Source organism: Mytilus galloprovincialis, chromosome 7, assembly GCF_965363235.1.
Source record: "Mytilus galloprovincialis chromosome 7, xbMytGall1.hap1.1, whole genome shotgun sequence".
NCBI classification, from domain to species: domain Eukaryota; kingdom Metazoa; phylum Mollusca; class Bivalvia; order Mytilida; family Mytilidae; genus Mytilus; species Mytilus galloprovincialis.
The window spans coordinates 8,023,890-8,043,239 of NC_134844.1; the positions used below are offsets into that span (position 1 = coordinate 8,023,890).

The 19,350-nt window shown below is 30.9% G+C and overlaps 1 protein-coding gene across 1 annotated transcript; it reads left to right on the top strand.

Annotated features, from left to right (window-relative positions):
- Window positions 1-7,991: 7,991 nt before the first annotated feature.
- On the top strand, window positions 7,992-14,957 carry LOC143082240 (uncharacterized). Its single transcript, XM_076257832.1, has 2 exons — window positions 7,992-8,218; window positions 13,702-14,957. Exons 1-2 carry the CDS (start codon window positions 8,033-8,035, stop codon window positions 14,872-14,874), a joined length of 1,359 nt encoding a protein of 452 aa, XP_076113947.1. The 5' UTR covers window positions 7,992-8,032; the 3' UTR covers window positions 14,875-14,957.
- The last annotated feature ends 4,393 nt before the right edge of the window (window positions 14,958-19,350 follow it).

Below are 19,350 nucleotides of genomic sequence, written 5' to 3' on the forward strand. Positions count from 1 at the left end.
GTTTATCTTAACTTAGTCAAGCAGCATGTGAAGGATTGTACTTTAGTAGGACACTTTGGTATGATCTATAACAGACAGGTCTAATTTCTGGCACACATTTGGTTATCAACAAGATGTAGTATTAAACAGCTTTAATGATGATTTAGCATAATATATTAACAGTATTTAAATTGACAGTTATATATATATCCTATATTTGTCATTTTAAAAATGAAATATGATTAATTAATGATGTATAAATGTGTAATTCAGGTTTATAAGTCTGTAGACACTCTGTAACATTTATAGTAAAATACATTACAGACATATTTTGATGTTCTTGATTTTTGATCAGTGGTTGTATTCTTCTTCATTATAAAGTGTGAAATATGAAAGTAACTCAAAAGAATGTCAAAAATGTTGGATGAAATATAATATATTCAAAGATATTTATGAACGTAATTCATCACATTTTTTAATCATTCTTTTTTACCATTAAACATATATATTTATGTACATGCAACCACTATCTTTTTCATCATGTGTATCATGTACACTTGTTCAAAAATCATCTCAATAAACATTGGACCTATTATGACCAAACTTTGTACAATTATTATTAGGGTGTCTAGTTTTGGAAATATATTTCAAGGCCACTACCGGTATATTGGATGAAACTACATTCCCATTGATACCCCATAAAAATAACATAAAACTGTTAAGAGGGTGGTAAAGGGTTATTTTCGTGCAACGTTTTCTGCCTTTTTATTTCACGTGTTTTCGTGTTTTGACGTTTCATTTCTCGTTTTCTCGTGTTTGGTTCGACGTGCTCTCCTTTATTTATTTTCCGTGTTTCGTTTTGGTACTCTTAATTACTCGTGCTTGTCCCACATATGATTAAAAAGTAAACTGGGACTAAATGCAAAGTCAATCCGGGGATTATGTGTTCCCTGAATATTTAAATTGCTATCAAATTAACTATAATGAATAATATGGCGGTAAAAGCTCTACAGAGCTTGTTTTGTTATGTGTATAACCGACATTAAATAAATCTTTTATGCTTATGCTTTATATTTTTCTTTCAAATCAGATGCAACTAGCGGACGCTAAAATGTGACTGCAGGGTCATCATGTCCATTATATAATGACTAGATGATCTTCAAGAACGGTTGATTAATAAATTATTTTACTTTTTCCATTAATATTTACGATTTTATTTCTCGTGCTTCGTTTTTTCCGATTTTTATTTTCCGTGCAACGTTTTTGCGATTTTTATTTCACGTGTTTCCGTGTTCATGGCCCCTTTACTACCCTCGTGTTAAATTGATAACAAAAAATATTTCAGTAAAGATCAGTCAAAAGCATTAAAAATATCATAAGGAATAATGTTTTGGAAATGACTTTTAATGATTCCCCTTTATTCAGTATGATGAAGTATATATGACAAAAATATTCCCAAGGTTTGATAAATGTTAATTTTAATATGTCTTTATTTCGTAAAATGAATACTTCTGTTTATTATGAATACTTGTTTGATTGGCTGATATTGTTCATGTAGGTTTGGCTATAATACTTGTGATGTGCAATAATTATATATATGTAACATATTGTAAGTAGAAGAATTTATTTTATACAGATATAGAAATAAATGTTTATTTTCAAATGTTTATTTTATTTTTGATTCTTATGCTTATCATTACACAACTACCTGGTACCCATAAAAATAGCCGAAACAAATTTGAACATAAAATTTAATTTCAAAAGATGTTACAGTTTTGTGGAAGGAAATGCTTTGCAACTCCTTATTCTGAAATTAAATTACAAAATTGAGCTCAATAAAGATGAAAAATCAATTTTCTAAAGCAATTCATTAATTTTCAAACAAAACTAGGACACTAGCACATTGGCGGATCCAGGTGGGTTCCAACTCTTTGTTCTGGGTTGGGACCCCCCCCCCCCCCCCCCTTTTTTTTTCAAATGGCTGGATCCGCTCCTGTAGCACATTACTTATCCATGTGCAACCACTTTTAAACATAAGGACAACAGAAAATATGCCAAAGTAAACTACACCAGTAAATCATAATTGTAGGAACATCATATATCAGCTATATAACATGTGTAAAGAATTGTAATAATACAAGTTCAATAGTGAGACTCCTGTGTAAGATTAATGATGCCATGATTTATGTACATATATATAGAGCAAGAATCTTAACATAAAACAGACGATGATGTATTTACACAGAATGTGTCACAACTAGGAAAGAACAATAATAATTACACACAATAAGAACAAAACCCATAACTAAAGCATATGTCTGAGACTTATTAACCTATATTTTACATATACATTGTGTAGACAACATAGAATCAAAGAACTGATAGCTCTGAGGTGGAAGAAGGTGAATAAAAGGTAACTTGAAGTACCATGAAAGCAGCCACACTAACCCAGGCTGCTTTGTTCCATTTATTGTTTTTGAGATACAAAAAAACTAAATATCACTAAAATAAAATTTTGAATCAAAACCAAAAAGTATACAGATCTTTAGATTAATATAACAAAGAAATGTGTAAAGTTTTAAGCAATAATCATAAATTGTTTTTGAGATACGGTGCGACATGTAAAAAAAACCCTCCCCCTTATTTACAAAATACTAAATAACTGAAAAATAAAATTTTTAATCATCACCAAAAAGTATACAGATGTTTAGATTAATATAACAAAGAAGTGTGTAAAGTTTTAAGCAATAATCATAGTTTTTGAGATACTGTGCGACATGTAACCCCCCCCCCCCCTCTTTTTTTACAAAATACTCAATAACTCAAAATAAAATTTTGAATCATCACCAAAAAGTATACAGATCTTGAGATTAATATAACTAAGAATTGTGTAAAGTTTTAAGCAATAATCAAAAATCGTTTTTGATATACAGTGTGACGTGAAAAAAACACCGCCCTGTTTTAGTTACAAAGTGCCGTAACTCAAAAAGTTTTTATCTTATTTTAACCAAAAAGTATACTGATCATTTGACCATCATAAGAAACAACTATAATAAGTTTCATGAAATTCTCAAGTTACGGTTCGACATGTTTACGCCAGACAGACGGACGGACACTGGACATTTGTATAACATAATACGTCCTGGGCGTATAAAAATCAAGTTGATATCGTTAAATTGATTATTGACAGTAGATTTATATTGCCTGATATTAACAGTTGTACTGATTTAGACAAAATTCAAAAAATGTCTACCGATATGTGCTTTAGGTTGCATACCAAGAGAACTTGCATTCTGCAGAAACTGTGAATCCGTCCGATGAACTGTATTTAAAAGTAAAACCAATTATTGAACATTTGTGATATGAGCTGTTTGTACATATGTGATAAGGTAGTGGCAGGGGTGTCCCCTTTATTTTTACTGTATAAAGCTTAAGTGATCCTGTCCAGTTATTATTTATGTTTTATGTACATTTATATTCCAATCCGTAAACTTTGGATTTTTGCGCTTTCCATTGTATAAAGCACCCTATATTTTTAGATTTTACTTGTGTACAGTAAATCTTAAAAATAAATATTGATAAGGCCTAGATACTTTTACCTTTTAATAGCGTGAATTATTTTATCAGTCCTGAAATAGTTTAAGAAGAAGAAGATTAAATTTGTTTGCACTTGCAGTTTTTAAATCCTATATTTATTAAAATAAATCAAATGTCCTGAAATATGTATGTGAATTATTATCTTCCATCCATAGTTTGTCCTTACTTGTTTAGTAAACAAATTAATATCCATTTAGACCATTATTTACATTTTCACACAGGTAAACTAATTTAGCTATAAATAGATCAAAGCATGTCTGTGTAGAATCTCTAATCTAAAATCGTAATTGTTATAATTCTATTTCTTTAAATAATCCAATTTAAATTTAAGAAACTAATCATGATTGATAAAATAGTATTGCATAAAGTTTACGTTTTCGGAAGACTATTTATGTTTAGGTCATGGTTCTGGAGGCTTCTTCACATATTTGTAAACAAACCAATATGGCCGCCACATTTGATTACCTTTGCACATGTGAAACAAATATTTCTGACAAAAGTCAGATTTCTCTTGTCAAAAGGGATTCATATTCATATTTCAATAACTTATTCAGAAGGAGGTACATTCAGTTATATTATATTTCTTATTCTATTAGCATTTAGAGTTTAATCAAAATTCTCCCAACGTCAACGTACTGCTTTTGTCAACTGAGTCTTGAATAATTTTATGAATAGATTCAAACCATTTGAAGTAGAAGGGCAATAAAGACAACAATTTAATAAGAAATGGATCCTTTTATAATTATTAAAAACAAAATCTTCTTGTCTACAAATTCGTAACTTGAAGGGCGAACATTTAAACAGGGCGAGTTGTCCCGATACCAAATTCACGCATGCGTACTTCAAATATCTACAGTAAAAACATCCGGTTACAAGTAAACAAATAACATTCATGTAGATGAGATGAAATCTAATAATTAACATAAATAAAAGGGTACATATTTACGATAGTGATTGTTTTTCAATCCTAATTTACAAATTAAATGATTCAGATGCTTAATCATGTGTAAAAATCGGTGTCAGGAATCAGAAGTTGTTATGAAATTGTAATACACAGAAACAAATGCGGCATACGGAGAATTCAATGATTTTAAAGTCGGCACCATTGGCCTTCAGAAGACTTGAAGTCTTCTTCCAAAAAAAAAACAAGAGAAGTAAAATACATTGTGAAGATAACATACAAAAACAAGAGAAGTAAAATACATTGTGTAGATAACATACAAAAACAAGAGAAGTAAAATACATTGTGTAGATAACATACAAAAACAAGAGAAGTAAAATACATTATGTAGACAACATAGAAAAACAAGAGAAGTAAAATACATTGTGTAGATAACATTTAAAAAACAGGAGAAGTAAAATGCATTGTGTAGACAACATAGAAAAACAAAAGAAGTAAAATGCATTGTGTAGACAACATAGAAAAACAAAAGAAGTAAAATGCATTGTGTAGACAACATAGAAAAACAAAAGAAGTAAAATACATTGTGTAGATAACATAGAAAAACAAGAAAAGTAAAATACATTGTGTAGACAACAGGAGTTATCTAGAGATACGAAATAGAAAATAGACACTGAAGTTAAAGCAAGAGTCGCCTTTAACATTCTAGGGAAAAATAAAGGCAACAGTAGTATACCGCTGTTCACAACTCATAAATCCATGGACAAAAAACAAAATAAGCTCGGGGTAACAAGAAAAACTAGGGAAGTATGGGTATTGGAGTGCCAAAAACAGATCAAACAGTACAAGACAATAAAAATCAAATCCAAGAGGTAAACAAAGACTCACAAAACCAAAGGACGACCCGTTCCCACCTTAAAAGGAAAAAGAAACAGAGTACGACCAAGAAACACCTGGCGCAGGGAAACAGAATATTAAATAAAGCAGCAGGGATACATCTGGAACACTTTAGAAAACCTGGCGCTAAATCGAGTTAGATGGAGGAAGATCGTTAATGGTCTATGCTCCCCGGAGGAGTAAGCAAGACAACATTCTAGGTCCCAATAAAACGTGTAACAATTTGTATGCCCCACGTACGATAGTAGAGGGGCATTATGTTTTCTGGTCTGTGCGTCCGTTCGTCAGGTTAAAGTTTTTGGTCAAGGTAGTTTTTTATGAAGTTAAAGTGCAATCAACTTGAAACTTAGTACACATGTTCTCTATGATATGATCTTTCTAATTGCAACGCCAAATTAAAGTAATGACCCCAATTTCATGGTACACTTAACAAAGAAAAAGATAGTGCGAACCTCACGCTAAAGTTTTTGGTCAAGGTAGTTTTTGATGAAGTTGAAGTCCAATCAACTTGATTCTTGATCTTTCTAATTTTAATGCCAAATTTAAGTGTTGATCCCAATTTCACGGTCCACTGAACATGAAAATGATAGTGTGAGTGGAGCATCCGTGCACTATGGACACATTCTTGTTTTTTTCTAAAATTACGAATTTCACAGTCTAAATCTTCACCATTTACCTGTAAATGTTTATGTTTTCAAAATGAACTTAATAATTATACCAACTACGTTTATGGAATCAAGCTTAAGTTCAGTAACGTGACGACATAGTGGCAAGATTCAGAAAGAAGTTTAATAGTAACTTGATGTACAATCTTTTCAGACTTTATATAAATGGAAAGTAGCTGAGAGGTGCAAGTTGAGAAGATTCTACCAATTGTGAACAACCTCGTTCAGGGCGGGGGTAAATAAACTCATCATAGATACCAGGATTGAAATTTTGTATTTAAAACGGGATGATGAATTGCTAGATATATCAAAAACGAAGATGTAAAATTCACAGATTGGCTATAGAGGATCAATCTGATAAGACTTTATGGAAAAATAAAATTACGGATCAACGTGCATGGCTTATTGATGAGGTTGTGATCATTGATGAAGAATGAGCATCCAATTATCAATAATTGAAGTAATCTAAACAGCTACGTGCGCGAGTATTAGTAAGCTAACACAGGCTCACCTCCTTTGGAATATACAATGGTTCAGAGAAGTTACATCGTTACCTTTGTCGTTACAAGTAGATGTTTGTGGGGCATCAAATGTCACACTGTCATATCTACTAGAACTTAAAGACAAAAAGATCTGGGGAACAGGTAAAGTGACATGAACTGTACGCGATTGTCCAACCTGTACGTCAATTGATAGTGTAGATGACATACCTGTACTTAAAATCAGGGTTGCGCTTCGTGAGTTTGCAGATAAACGAGTGAATTAAAGAAAAGAAGAGACATAAGGCACCAATGAGGAAAATCTACTACTAAACCCAGCTTGAGAACGTCTAGCAATCAAAAGCACAGCCACCTCGTCTCCGGGAGGGAGGATTCAACATTATAGATGCAAGTAGACATATAACAAAATTTGGTAAACCTTGTGACCTGATTGACTTAGCTGGAGGCAATATTACTGGCAGAACTGATAGTGATAGTACCGTGGGAAGATTATCGTCAAGTGCATACAGGAGAACTGAAAGCACCTGTTACTTGTAGCTATAGTAAGATGCAACGAACGGGACTGTAATGTATAATGATTTCCTCTGGTGTGTGTGGGGCGGGGGGCTGTCTTGGATTTTGAGCGCTGCTAGTGTGGAAGATGTTGCAAACTAAAAACTAGAACATGGATTAGCAAAGCAGAAAAATATCGTTTTGACTTTGGCACCAAAAAGAACGAAAACCAAAGAAAAAATCGAACAATAACACAATGAGTAGACTTTCATTGTTTAAATTGTCGAAATATTCAGGGACGGTAACTTAACAACTGAAGAAAGCGGTTTAAAAGAGGCAGTCAGATAAAATTTAACATGTTGATTGAGAGACGAAACAACGAATCAGGCTTTCTCTGACACATTCCCCATTTCCATTCTCAATTTTAATTTTATAAGTAGGTTTATTTAGATATAAATTATTGTACATGTCTGAAGTTTCCATTCTGTCTTCGAGCATTATTTAAGAGCTATAAACTGTCAAAATACACATCTTGTAGAAATTAAAATAGTGCGGTTGACGGTTTTCCATACTGTGTAAGTTAAAGCGTTTTGTTGTTTTAATGTCTTTTCTTCCTCAACGTTGACACAGTCATTACTGCTACAAAAAGTACACTAAACATTAGAGTTAGAATAGGAATTGTATTAGTTAAAAAATACAAATCCAAGCAATATGATAGTTACTAAAGAAAAATATATAAGTTACAAAACGATAGACAGGGAACAATTGTAGCAATGAAAAAAGGGAATGTTTATAACAATACTTTTTTGACAACATGCCTCCTCTATAAAGTTATCATTTTAAATATTTTGATTATTAATATATTATACTATAAGTCATGAATCATTTTCAACAGTTATCAAAGGTATGCTGTAATCTACATGGTCAGATAAAGATTTATTTGTAAACATTGTAGGGATACAATCAGAGGTCACACCAGTAGTTTTTATAACACATTTAAAATGAAACAGATCTGCTTATTCTACGTGTTTAGCATCTTGCTAGCACAAATCTATGGCAATGGGAATAGTACATGTAGTACTGAAATGTTTGGTGGGGATTTTAATGCCTACATGGCATGTAAAACACAATTTGCACTTCAATCTAATTGGTTTCCTTCACCGATAGCAGGATTATTCAGTTATTTGGTAAGTTTACTTGTATTTACTAGTAATTTACTATTTGCTCTTTATGGACAGTTCATTTATAATCTTATATCAGTAAATGGTTTACTTACATAGAAAAATAAAGTGATGTGGGATGGTCTTCGATGGGACACATGAATTAATATAATTGACATTGAACGTTAAGAAAGCAACAGTTAATCATTTGATACCAAGTCAGGAATATGACAGTTTTTGTCCATTCGCTTTTGAAGTGTTTTGTTATTTGATTTTGCCATGTGATTATGGACTTTCCAATTTATTTTCATCTAAGTTCAGTATTTTTTGTGATTTTACTTTTTGATTGGATACAATTTAAATATCACTTAAACAGTTTTTGCCATGTTTTATACTCAGCTTTCCCCTATATAGCTAACAACTGGTAAGTAAGTAAGTAAATTGTTTCCCAGGTAGCACAAAAACATTTTATTGATATTTTTAAAATATATTGCAAAATGTCACCAAAATATCATTCAAAAACATGTTTTTGACGTGATATGTCTGGCTGTACTCATGTGAATAGCATATTTTCTGGAAATATTTGTTCTGAATGTTTAAAGAGCATTATTTTTAAATATCTTGATTTTATATTGAATAACATAATTTTGATATTATTCAGTGTCAATTGAAAATATCCAAACAACATCTTTTAAACATCTGGACAAAATATTTTTCTTATGTCTAGGATATGTTTTGTGGATGTCTACCAAACGTTTTTTAAAAAGAGTCTACAACCATATATCCATTATAAAGTTGATGCATTGAACTGAATTATTTTAAGTCAACTCATAAAATCTACTGGTAGATATTATATATACTAGAACACACCCGTGATATCACGGGTCCGTGACTGAATTAAAGTATTATATATAACTATGCGCAAGCCTTATTTTAGTATTAGTATTGTCATCTGATAAAGTCATGCCGATTATAAGATAAACAGTTTTTCTCTGCTTTTAAGTCTTTCTGTTTGAACCCGTCGAACTGAAACAATAATATTAATTATTTGGAAAACAAAAGGTCCTGGAATGGAGTATTTTTTAATCAACAGCATTGTCCTATATAAGTTATAAATAAAATTGAATTCTTTGCTTCGCTGTTTTACGTCATGCCCACTAACAAATTGAAAACTGTACCTATACGCCTTATTTTTAGTCCAGATTTTTAGTATTCGTATTGTTATCTTAGAAAGTCTTACTGATTAAAATACTACAATAGGTAACAATTTGACAATTTAGTAGTGTCAACCCTGTGGTTATGACCCGTGTATATAGCATATTAATCCTGAATACAACGTTTGGTGGTGCGCCTGTCAGATGCGGAACGTACAAATAAGGTAATAGGTAACAGGTGAATATACTATTGGTATCGGTAGCGGACTCGACCCGGAACTTCTTAATTATTGGCAATATTAATTACGTGGAAAACAAAAGGGCCTGGAGTGGTGTAATTTTTAATCTACACCTTTGTACTATATTAGTTATATATAAAGTTGAATTCTGTATTCGTCGTTTTTACGTGATGACGGCTGACAAATTGGACCTCGTAATTTTAGTATTATAGATATTCAGTAGTTTCACAACTATCAATTGGAGAGCGAAAACAGTCACTCGTGTCAATGATTTGTTAATTTGACTGAAGATGAAAAAAATTAAAATATATTCAAATTGTATTTGTTGTTTTGGCCTGGTTTTAAATATTTTTTGTTTGTGCATAAAATTATTCAATCATTTAGGTAGATATATCTAAATGACTACACAGATTTGAAAATGTTAGATAAAGAGAATAAAGAGCACATTTTTTTGTTAGAACGTTGGAATAATATAAAAAATATTTTTTTTTATTATGTGATATAAAGGGGGGAGATAAGTACCTGATACGTTGGCATATTGTTGGCACAATGTTGGCTTATATTTCTTTATTGGCATGAAATATCAATGATATTTTTTCATAAATACTGTTTTAAAAACTTTGAATTAGGCAAAATACAAAGAATTTTCTAGTTCTATGCACAGATTATCGTAGTCCTATTTGGTATGAATTTATCATTTGATTTTTTTCTGACGGTCCTCAATGCTCTTCAATCAAACACAATCGTTATATATATTCGCTAGATAATTTTTCTATTGACTTGATTGGAATTTTCGTCTAAGTTAGATAAGAATTGTTAAAACTTTCTATCAAAAATGAAGAGACATTCATGTTAATTTGATTAAAAAATTATATAAAAAATATTTCCTTTTTCATATCAAACATGGGCTTCACACAAATATCACTTACAAACATTAGAAACAAACATTTGTCGTACATCTTACAAATATCAAATTATGTAAAAATGTTTATACAATATTTCTTTTTTCATATCAAACATGTACTTCACTCAAATATCACTAAACAAATTTATCATTTGATTTTTTTCTGACGGTCCTCAATGCTCTTCAATCAAACACAATCGTTATATATATTCGCTAGATAATTTTTCTATTGACTTGATTGGAATTTTCGTCTAAGTTAGATAAGAATTGTTAAAACTTTCTATCAAAAATGAAGAGACATTCATGTTAATTTGATTAAAAAATTATATAAAAAATATTTCCTTTTTCATATCAAACATGGGCTTCACACAAATATCACTTACAAACATTAGAAACAAACATTTGTCGTACATCTTACAAATATCAAATTATGTAAAAATGTTTATACAATATTTCTTTTTTCAAATCAAACATGTGCTTCACTCAAATATCACTAAACAAACATTTGGAAAACATGTCTATCATACATCTTACAAATATCTCTTAAACATATTATCTTAAAACTTTATGAAACAGTCTTTAACTAATATTTTCTAAATAAAATCGAAAAAATATATTGTTACGATGTTATTGAAATATTCATTAGATATTACCATTTTTATATTTTTGATTAGGACATGAAAATTATATTGATGTTACATCAAAAAGATATTTTATTATACATCAAACCTATGCTTTACGGTGTCTTCAACCTATGCCAACATTTGATAAAAATATATTCAACCTATGCCTACAAAAAAATACAATAGGTGTTGTTATAACAATTATTAATTAATAAAAGGTAAAATACATTCAGTATCTTTAAGCATTAAATATTACTCTTTTAACATTCAGAAACAAAAATAAAGTATTTGCAAAATTATGTTGTAGCAAAAATGGAATAATACAAAAATATCTAAAATGACATAATTGTAAAATAGAAACTTTTTGTTGAATCAAATATTAAATCAACAATAAAAAAAATTGACTAAATTTTAAAAATTAAACTCTTAAATATAACAATACTTAAGAAAAATATAAGTAAAAAGCTTAGTAAAACACATTTGTGCAATTTTTTGGATTATTTGTGTTCATAATTTTGTTGTATTTAATATGAAACATACTTGGCGACCAACAAGCAACAAAATATATAAATATACCATACTGCAACAGAAACTTTTTTAAATCACTTTAATTTTGCAATATAAAATTTAAGATAAATATCAAATAAAATGATTTTTGGTTCATTTATAGGCAATGACTTTCCAGTGGGACAGTGCACCCTTTATTTACTTTATTTTAGGTTTGAAAAGTATTCTGTGTTTTTTTATTCATTATATTGGGTTGTGAGAATTATAGACATTTTGTGCCTCTTACTTGGAACTCTATCATTCGAATTGATAATTAGATACATGATGTAAGAATAAGATAATTTGCAAAATTAATATAAAAAATGAGTGTAATTTATATAAACACATTTGTGACTATCCTAAGACCATCACAAGAATCCTCTCGTGTAGTCCTTACTTTGTGACCAACTTAAAGATGTCCAAATTTAGGACCACTTTGTGAAACCCTCTAAGGACTAGAATATACCGTAAAACCATCCTAAGACATGTCTTACTCATGAGATAGTTTTGTGAAACTTGCCCAAGAGACCACAGGAAAACAAAACGACATCAGTTGATTGGACAGATGCAGCATCATATCTTACACCAGAGACATAAACTACAATAATTGTATTATATGTCTCTGCTTATACTATGACTTTTGAGACAATCATATAAGTGAAATTTATCTTATTCTCTGTATGTGTAGGAATTAATAGTGAACATTTATAATAGATATTTTACATGAGTCAGTATTTATGAAATACACGAGTATCAATAATGTTGTATTTTATTGTATTTGAAGGAACGTATTTTAATTAAATTTAATATTTTATCGTATATTTTTTATTTTATTCATGAAAATGACACTGATAAACTTTTAATATGACTAGATTATTGTTACTTTATAAAAATCATAAAATCCTTTTCTTTTCCCATTAATTCATTATATTAATTTTTTAGAGATCCTCATCACACACAATTACTTACATTTTCACTAGCTATAGTACTTGTAAAAGGAATTGTATATTGAGTATACTTTAACGCTAGATTTAAACTGGTTGTAGATTGATTAGCCCCTAATTAATTTATGTTTTTATAACACTTAATCTGTAAAAAATTACTCAACCTATGCCAACATTTTTTCATACAATTTTATACCTAAATTTCAAAATGTTGGCATAGGTTGAATAAACCTGCTTTACATAGATATTAATCAAAAATGTATTATAAATATTTCTTTGACACATCAAAAAACTATATAAATTAAATGTAATATAAAAATGTCAATCAGATATTGATTGAATATTGCAAAGAAATATCTCCTCAACATACAATTGTTCTCATTTATAAAACTGTCTATTTAACATTTGAAAAGCATCAGCAAAGAATATTTATTTATTTATTATGAAAAAATATTTACAAAAAATGTTTTTATATTAGCAATGAAACATTGGGATGAAATATTATTGTTAAAATATCATTCATGCATAAATTCTCATGTAAAAAAAATGTCTATAAAATATTTTTTGAAAAATATTTTTGACAAACATATATATAACCACTCAATAATATCATGAAAATATTATGTGTTAGCTGGGTTATTATAGTGACATGTGTAAATCATTATAGATATATAAATTTGTACAAAATGTAATTACATATATAATACACCCGACCCAATGGACCAATACGTCACCTTTTACTTTAAATTTCAGTACAAATGTTATAATATCGCGTGTATCAAACATCTATATATTGGTGAGATAAAGATCTAACTCAAGACAACCTGTCATGCAATTAAAACAATTGAGTTTTGTGTAAAAAAAAAAAGGATAAATAACTTGAGGGCTTGGGATGCATGTATTCCATTTGAAAATAACAGAAAATCGAGAGAAACGACTAGACTGAAAAAGCATTACTGAATATTTGCTAAAGCATTTTTGTGCTAAGGATACTAAAGTCTAGTCATAAACATGCAAGTCGGGTACATATTTTCCAATGTACGTCCAGACGGGTTTGAGTTTTTTTTATCTTGTTAATCATGTATGTTTTGTTGTTTTAGATATGGAATGGTTATGATGGGTTTTGGGAGAATGGATGTGTTCTGGAACCTATGGTCAATTTCATAGAATATGCCAACAATACCAGATACATAAACGTTGTCAAGGCATCTCAACGTGAACTCTACTCCTTGCTAGAGGCCTATGGACCTTATCCTTCATTTGACGATATGGGATGGTATGGTTTGAGCTATTCAAGAATTTACGAAGTCCTTGGGGAACAAGAGTTTTTACAAACAGCAATTGACATTTTTAACTGGGCTTGGAAAACAGGCTGGGATCATACGTACAGATGTGGTGGAGGCTTTTGGTTTGATAACAATTTTGAAAATAAAGAAACAATAACAAATACCGAATTTCTCCAGCTAGCTGCTAAACTTTATCGGTTGACGAAGAATAATGATTTTCTTGTGAAGATGGATCAGATATACTTTTATATTTTAAGAAATAAGCTTATAAATGAGACAACGTACTTAATAAATGACGGTGCCACAAGTAAGTGTAAGCCTAACCAGTCATATGGACCTACATATTTACCAGGCACCATGATTGGTAGTCTCGTAGAGATGTATAAAATCTCTGAAAATAAGTCACACATTGATTTAGCTATAAAACTTGCCAACGCTGCCATACTAAATAGTACAAACATAACTGGCACCTTCACAGAGTATTGTGACCCACATTGTAACAGAGATGAAATCTTATTCAAAGGAATATTTGTACGGAATTTACGATATTTAATGGACGAATTGGATAACCAAGACCAACGAGAGCACTATCAGGATTGGCTAGATTTTAATGTGAAGGCAATAATACAATTCAACATGTGCGACAAGAATCCAATATCTAACTGCAATATAACATTTCAAGATGGGCCGCCATATTTCAATGTGACAGGTCCAGTGTTTTCACCTGACTGGAATGGTCCGTTTACTTATGGTGCTCCGGAACCACAAACAGCTGCTTTTGACCTGTTTGTTGCAAGCATTAAGCCAGAAACAACGTGTAAAGGAGCCTTCTGCTCGTATGACCCTTCCTATCCCCCTCCACAAACTTTGACCTGTGGTAGTCATCCATGTCCGTCCAATGAGGAGTGTTGTGAATATAGTCCCTATACATCTTATACTTGTTGTACCCCTGATCAAAAATGTAACAAACAGGGTATATGTGTATAACATATGTATATATACTATAGTTGGAAAGCAAACGCGGCAATTTTGATTTAAATCGAGGCATATAAAATAATTATAATAATTGATGCTTCTTTTTTTTTTATTTAAGTATCAGGGTATTCTCATAAATGATAGAGCTTGTTCCCAAGTCTTTTAATCAACTCAAGGGATAATTAATCTAATATGACTTATGCACACAGAAGAAAAGTTACTTCTCACTACTGGTAAATTTATTTCTAAAAACATGTTTATGGTGTGGCTTTTTGTCTGCGACAGACACGATGAAGACTGTGTATATACAGCTCCTTGAGCACTGCCCCTTGGTGTCTGTTGTAGTAAGGAAACATACACTATTCTCAATAACTATTACTGCAGTATCAAGTTGTGCCTTTTTGTGAATAAACTTTAACTTTTGTTGCTTAAAAGTACATTCATGTTTGTTTCTCTGCAACAGATACAAGGAGGTTTGTCAGAGTCTCTGAAGCTCACAATCCTAAGAACATCGTTCTTTTGTGCTTTCTGCAACTAAACAATCAAATATATTTAAACATTTCCGGCAAAAATATTAAAAAAATATAAAAAATAAAAATAATTGTAAATAAAAATCGAGTGGGAGGACATTTGTCACATTTCTGGTGTAGTAGCGGGCGTATGACATTTGCGCCGATTTTTAAAATTTTCATTCTTTCATTTGCGCCGATTTCATTTTTTCATTTGCGCCGATTTTATATTTGCTCCTAATTGGATTTACAGGTAAGTTAATACTTGTACATGTACTATACCTTGCAGGTATATTGGTAAAATCTGTTTATAAACAAAGGTTTTAGTTAATTTTGATTCATATTGTTCTGAACTTTGATGTAATTGATGGACATATTGCACACTGCACCGAGCCGAGGAGTTTTTGTTTAACCATCGACGGCCATACATATAAGTACGTTAATAGCAAGACAAAGAAAAGATGGATTTCGTTATTGACAATTACAACAAATATAGAAGAGACGAAATCACAAGAAAGGAATATATTAGATATGTTGCCTATAAATACTCAGCAAGAACAGATTTATGATTTTAATGTATTCCGTTTTTATGGATTTGAATGCTGTAAATAGATTTTCAATTCGTCATTTTAGTATAAACCAGAGTACTTTTATCTAAAGTTTTTACTTCTTGATTTTAAAGTATGTGAATATAGTGTACAACTGGATGACAGAAGAGGTCTATAATGATAAATGAAAAATAACATGACTTGGATGGAGAGTTGTCTCATTTGCACTCATACCACATCTTCTTATATCTATTCACCTGTAATTAACCTGTAATTTACCTGTAAAAAATCGGCGCAAATGAAAACAAAAATCGGCGCAAATGAAAGAAAAAATCGGCGCAAATGAAATGCAGATCGGCGCAAATGCAAAACGCCGGTAGTAGCATATCTTAGTCTTTTGTGTTTCTTTGTTGTTATAGTGATTAAGATAATAACAAAATGTTGACGTTTGAACCCCTATTTTGACAATTTTACCTATTGGGTCGGTTTGTTTTATTCACACATCGTTGAGAGGTTAAGAGAGCTATAAAACTATGCTTAATTCACCATGTTCTACATAAGAACATGCCTGTACCAGGAATATCACAGTTTTATTCGTTTGATCTGTTTGAGCTTTTTATCTTGTCATTTGATATTGAATTTTCCTCAGAGTTCTGTATTTTTTTAATTTTATCTTTCAATACTTTTTTTATTTAACATATATGATCACTGTATCACTATTTTAGGTGTATTAAATTAAAGTCATGTATAATACTGTATGTTGTAAAGATTATAATAATTATATACGTTTGTCCCCTATGGATCTCATTTGAAAAATAAACTATCCATTTTTTTATGGAAATATTCTTTATAAAGCACAAAGGTGTCAGTATTCACCTCAAAAAGTAACAAAACCTTTGAATAGACTTATTAAGAAGGGATATAGTTACGATACTGTTGTCAGGTCATTAAAGATTTCATATTTTGGCGTTAATATTGATTCACTTATAGGGTCTTTACATCGGAACTAAACACATTTATTCAAAAACCAGTTGTTGGCATGACACGGGTTATGTTCTTCTCATATATGTTATGATGGTATGATACTAAACCCCTAACGGGAAGGATTGTGCCTGATGTTCATATGATGAAATCATAATCTTTCAGTCAGTTTAATTGAAGTCTGGAGCTGGCATGTCAGTTAACTCAAGGCCGTAGCGCATGTCCATTTAAAGTGAGGCAAATCGCAGAGCGAAGCGAGGCGAAAAATTTTTGAGCCTTTTTTTTAGGGGGTTCGGGTGACTGAAACAGGAGAAGCTTATTTTAGCATTACTATTTATAATAAAAAACAAAAAAAAAAAAAGATATAACAGAAATGCATTTTTTTTTATTAGCTAGCCTAGCAAGTAACAAAACAAGTTTCGATATTAAAGTTAATCTCTGTTGGTCAACAAAAACTTTCGATTCTCCTGTGACCTGTACTATCGAAAAGCTTCAACACACGTTCTTATGTATATATATATATATATATATTTATGTCCAACAGCAAGTTATAAGCTTCTAAAAGACGAGAACATGTTATAAGCATCAATTAGGATATATTTATTATACATAATCATTAACCTTAAGAATATGTACAGAGAAGGCTAGACCAACATTGTTACTTAACCGGATTTTTGACGTTCTAATGTCACAAGTGATCACAAGTTATCTGTAAACATTCCGCTGGAAGACATGTCAACCTACCTGGACACATTATTCTACCAATTTTTAAGTCATTGGTTTGACCTACCGGGTTTCGAACCCACGACCTACCGCACTAGAATCAATGGAGCACGCTAGCATACAATCAGACAATGCTGATCATAATCAAAAAAAGAAACACGATTTTTTTTTTTTAAACAATACCAAAAATATATTTCATACTTTTATTAAAGATAAATAAAAATCATGAATTGTCTTATACATTAAAGACTTCCATAGAAAAGACGCTTCATGATTTTGTTTAAATTAATTATAAATAATTATTATATTTGTGGTCAATGAATTATTTTATCGATTAGCATTTGTTGTTCAGTGAGTTGATAGTGTAAACATTGGTATAAACTATAGCGTTATCGATTAAAAAAAACAAACAAGGAAAGTAATAAGCCAGCTGCATACTTATAGGGAGTGTTTATACTCATGAGTTACCTTTTTCATCTTTTTTTTCTCTTTAAAGAACCCGTCTTCAACCAGTGTTGTAACGACATTAAGATTTGTTTCAATCTTTTTATTTTTATTTGTATTCGGAACACTTATTTTTTTACCGTCACCGCTATGGTAAAAGCTGCAATCACTGCCGCAGAGTGGACACACTGTATGTAGTGTGCCGGTAGATAATTTGAAACTCGAAACTCGCATATTGCATGATAATGTAAAATACATAATAAAAAAAAAATGACACTTCTAAAGTTTGGTCGTCGTTTCAAAAGTGAGGCATTTGCCTCATTTGCCTCCATTACGCTACGGCCCTGTAACTGCTAGCAGTCTGTTGTTATTTATGTATTATTGTCATTTTGTTTATTTTTTTTTTGGTTACATCTTCTGACATCAGACTCGGACTTCTCTTGGACTGAATTCTAATGTGCGTATTGTTATACGTTTACTTTTCTACATTGGCTAGAGGTATAGGGGGAGGGTTGAGATCTCACAAACATGTTTAACCCCGCCGCATTTTTGCGCCTGTCCCAAGTCAGGAGCCTCTGGCCTTTGTTAGTCTTGTATTATTTTAATTTTAGTTTCGTTTGTACAATTTGGAAATTAGTATGGCGTTCATTATCACTGAACTAGTATATATTTGTTTAGGGGCCAGCTGAAGGACGCCTCCGGGTGCGGGAATTTCTCGCTACATTGAAGACCTGTTGGTGACCTTCTGCTGTTGTTTTTTTTTTTTTTTTTTTTTCCTATGGTCGGGTTGTTGTCTCTTTGGCACATTCCCCATTTCCATTCTCAATTTTATCTTAACTTATCCAATTATATCTTTTGGTTGTAAGCTTCTCCCAACGTTATTTTAAACCCAAATAACATTTATTCATGGTTTTTGATTTACACCAAGTGGCAAATATTTCATACATATTTCATGCCTATGCTGCAGGAAAATACTCAAGTTGAACCGTTTAGTATCGTACGATTTCAAATTCGGTATACTACTAGTAATTGATTGCAGTAGGGTCATACATATAGATCTGGCCAAACAAGGTTTTGCTTCTAGATAGTCAGTAATAATCGCCTACGTAAAAAATAATACTACATGTGCCAGGGATAATGTAAAAACACTAAAATAATGAGCCGTACAATATGATTATTAGCATTTTGACTTCAAGTTCACTTTACTCACTCATATTTAAAAAAAAAATCAAGCATTATACTTTGTGGACTGATAGATCAAAAGTAACACAGAGATCTATCAT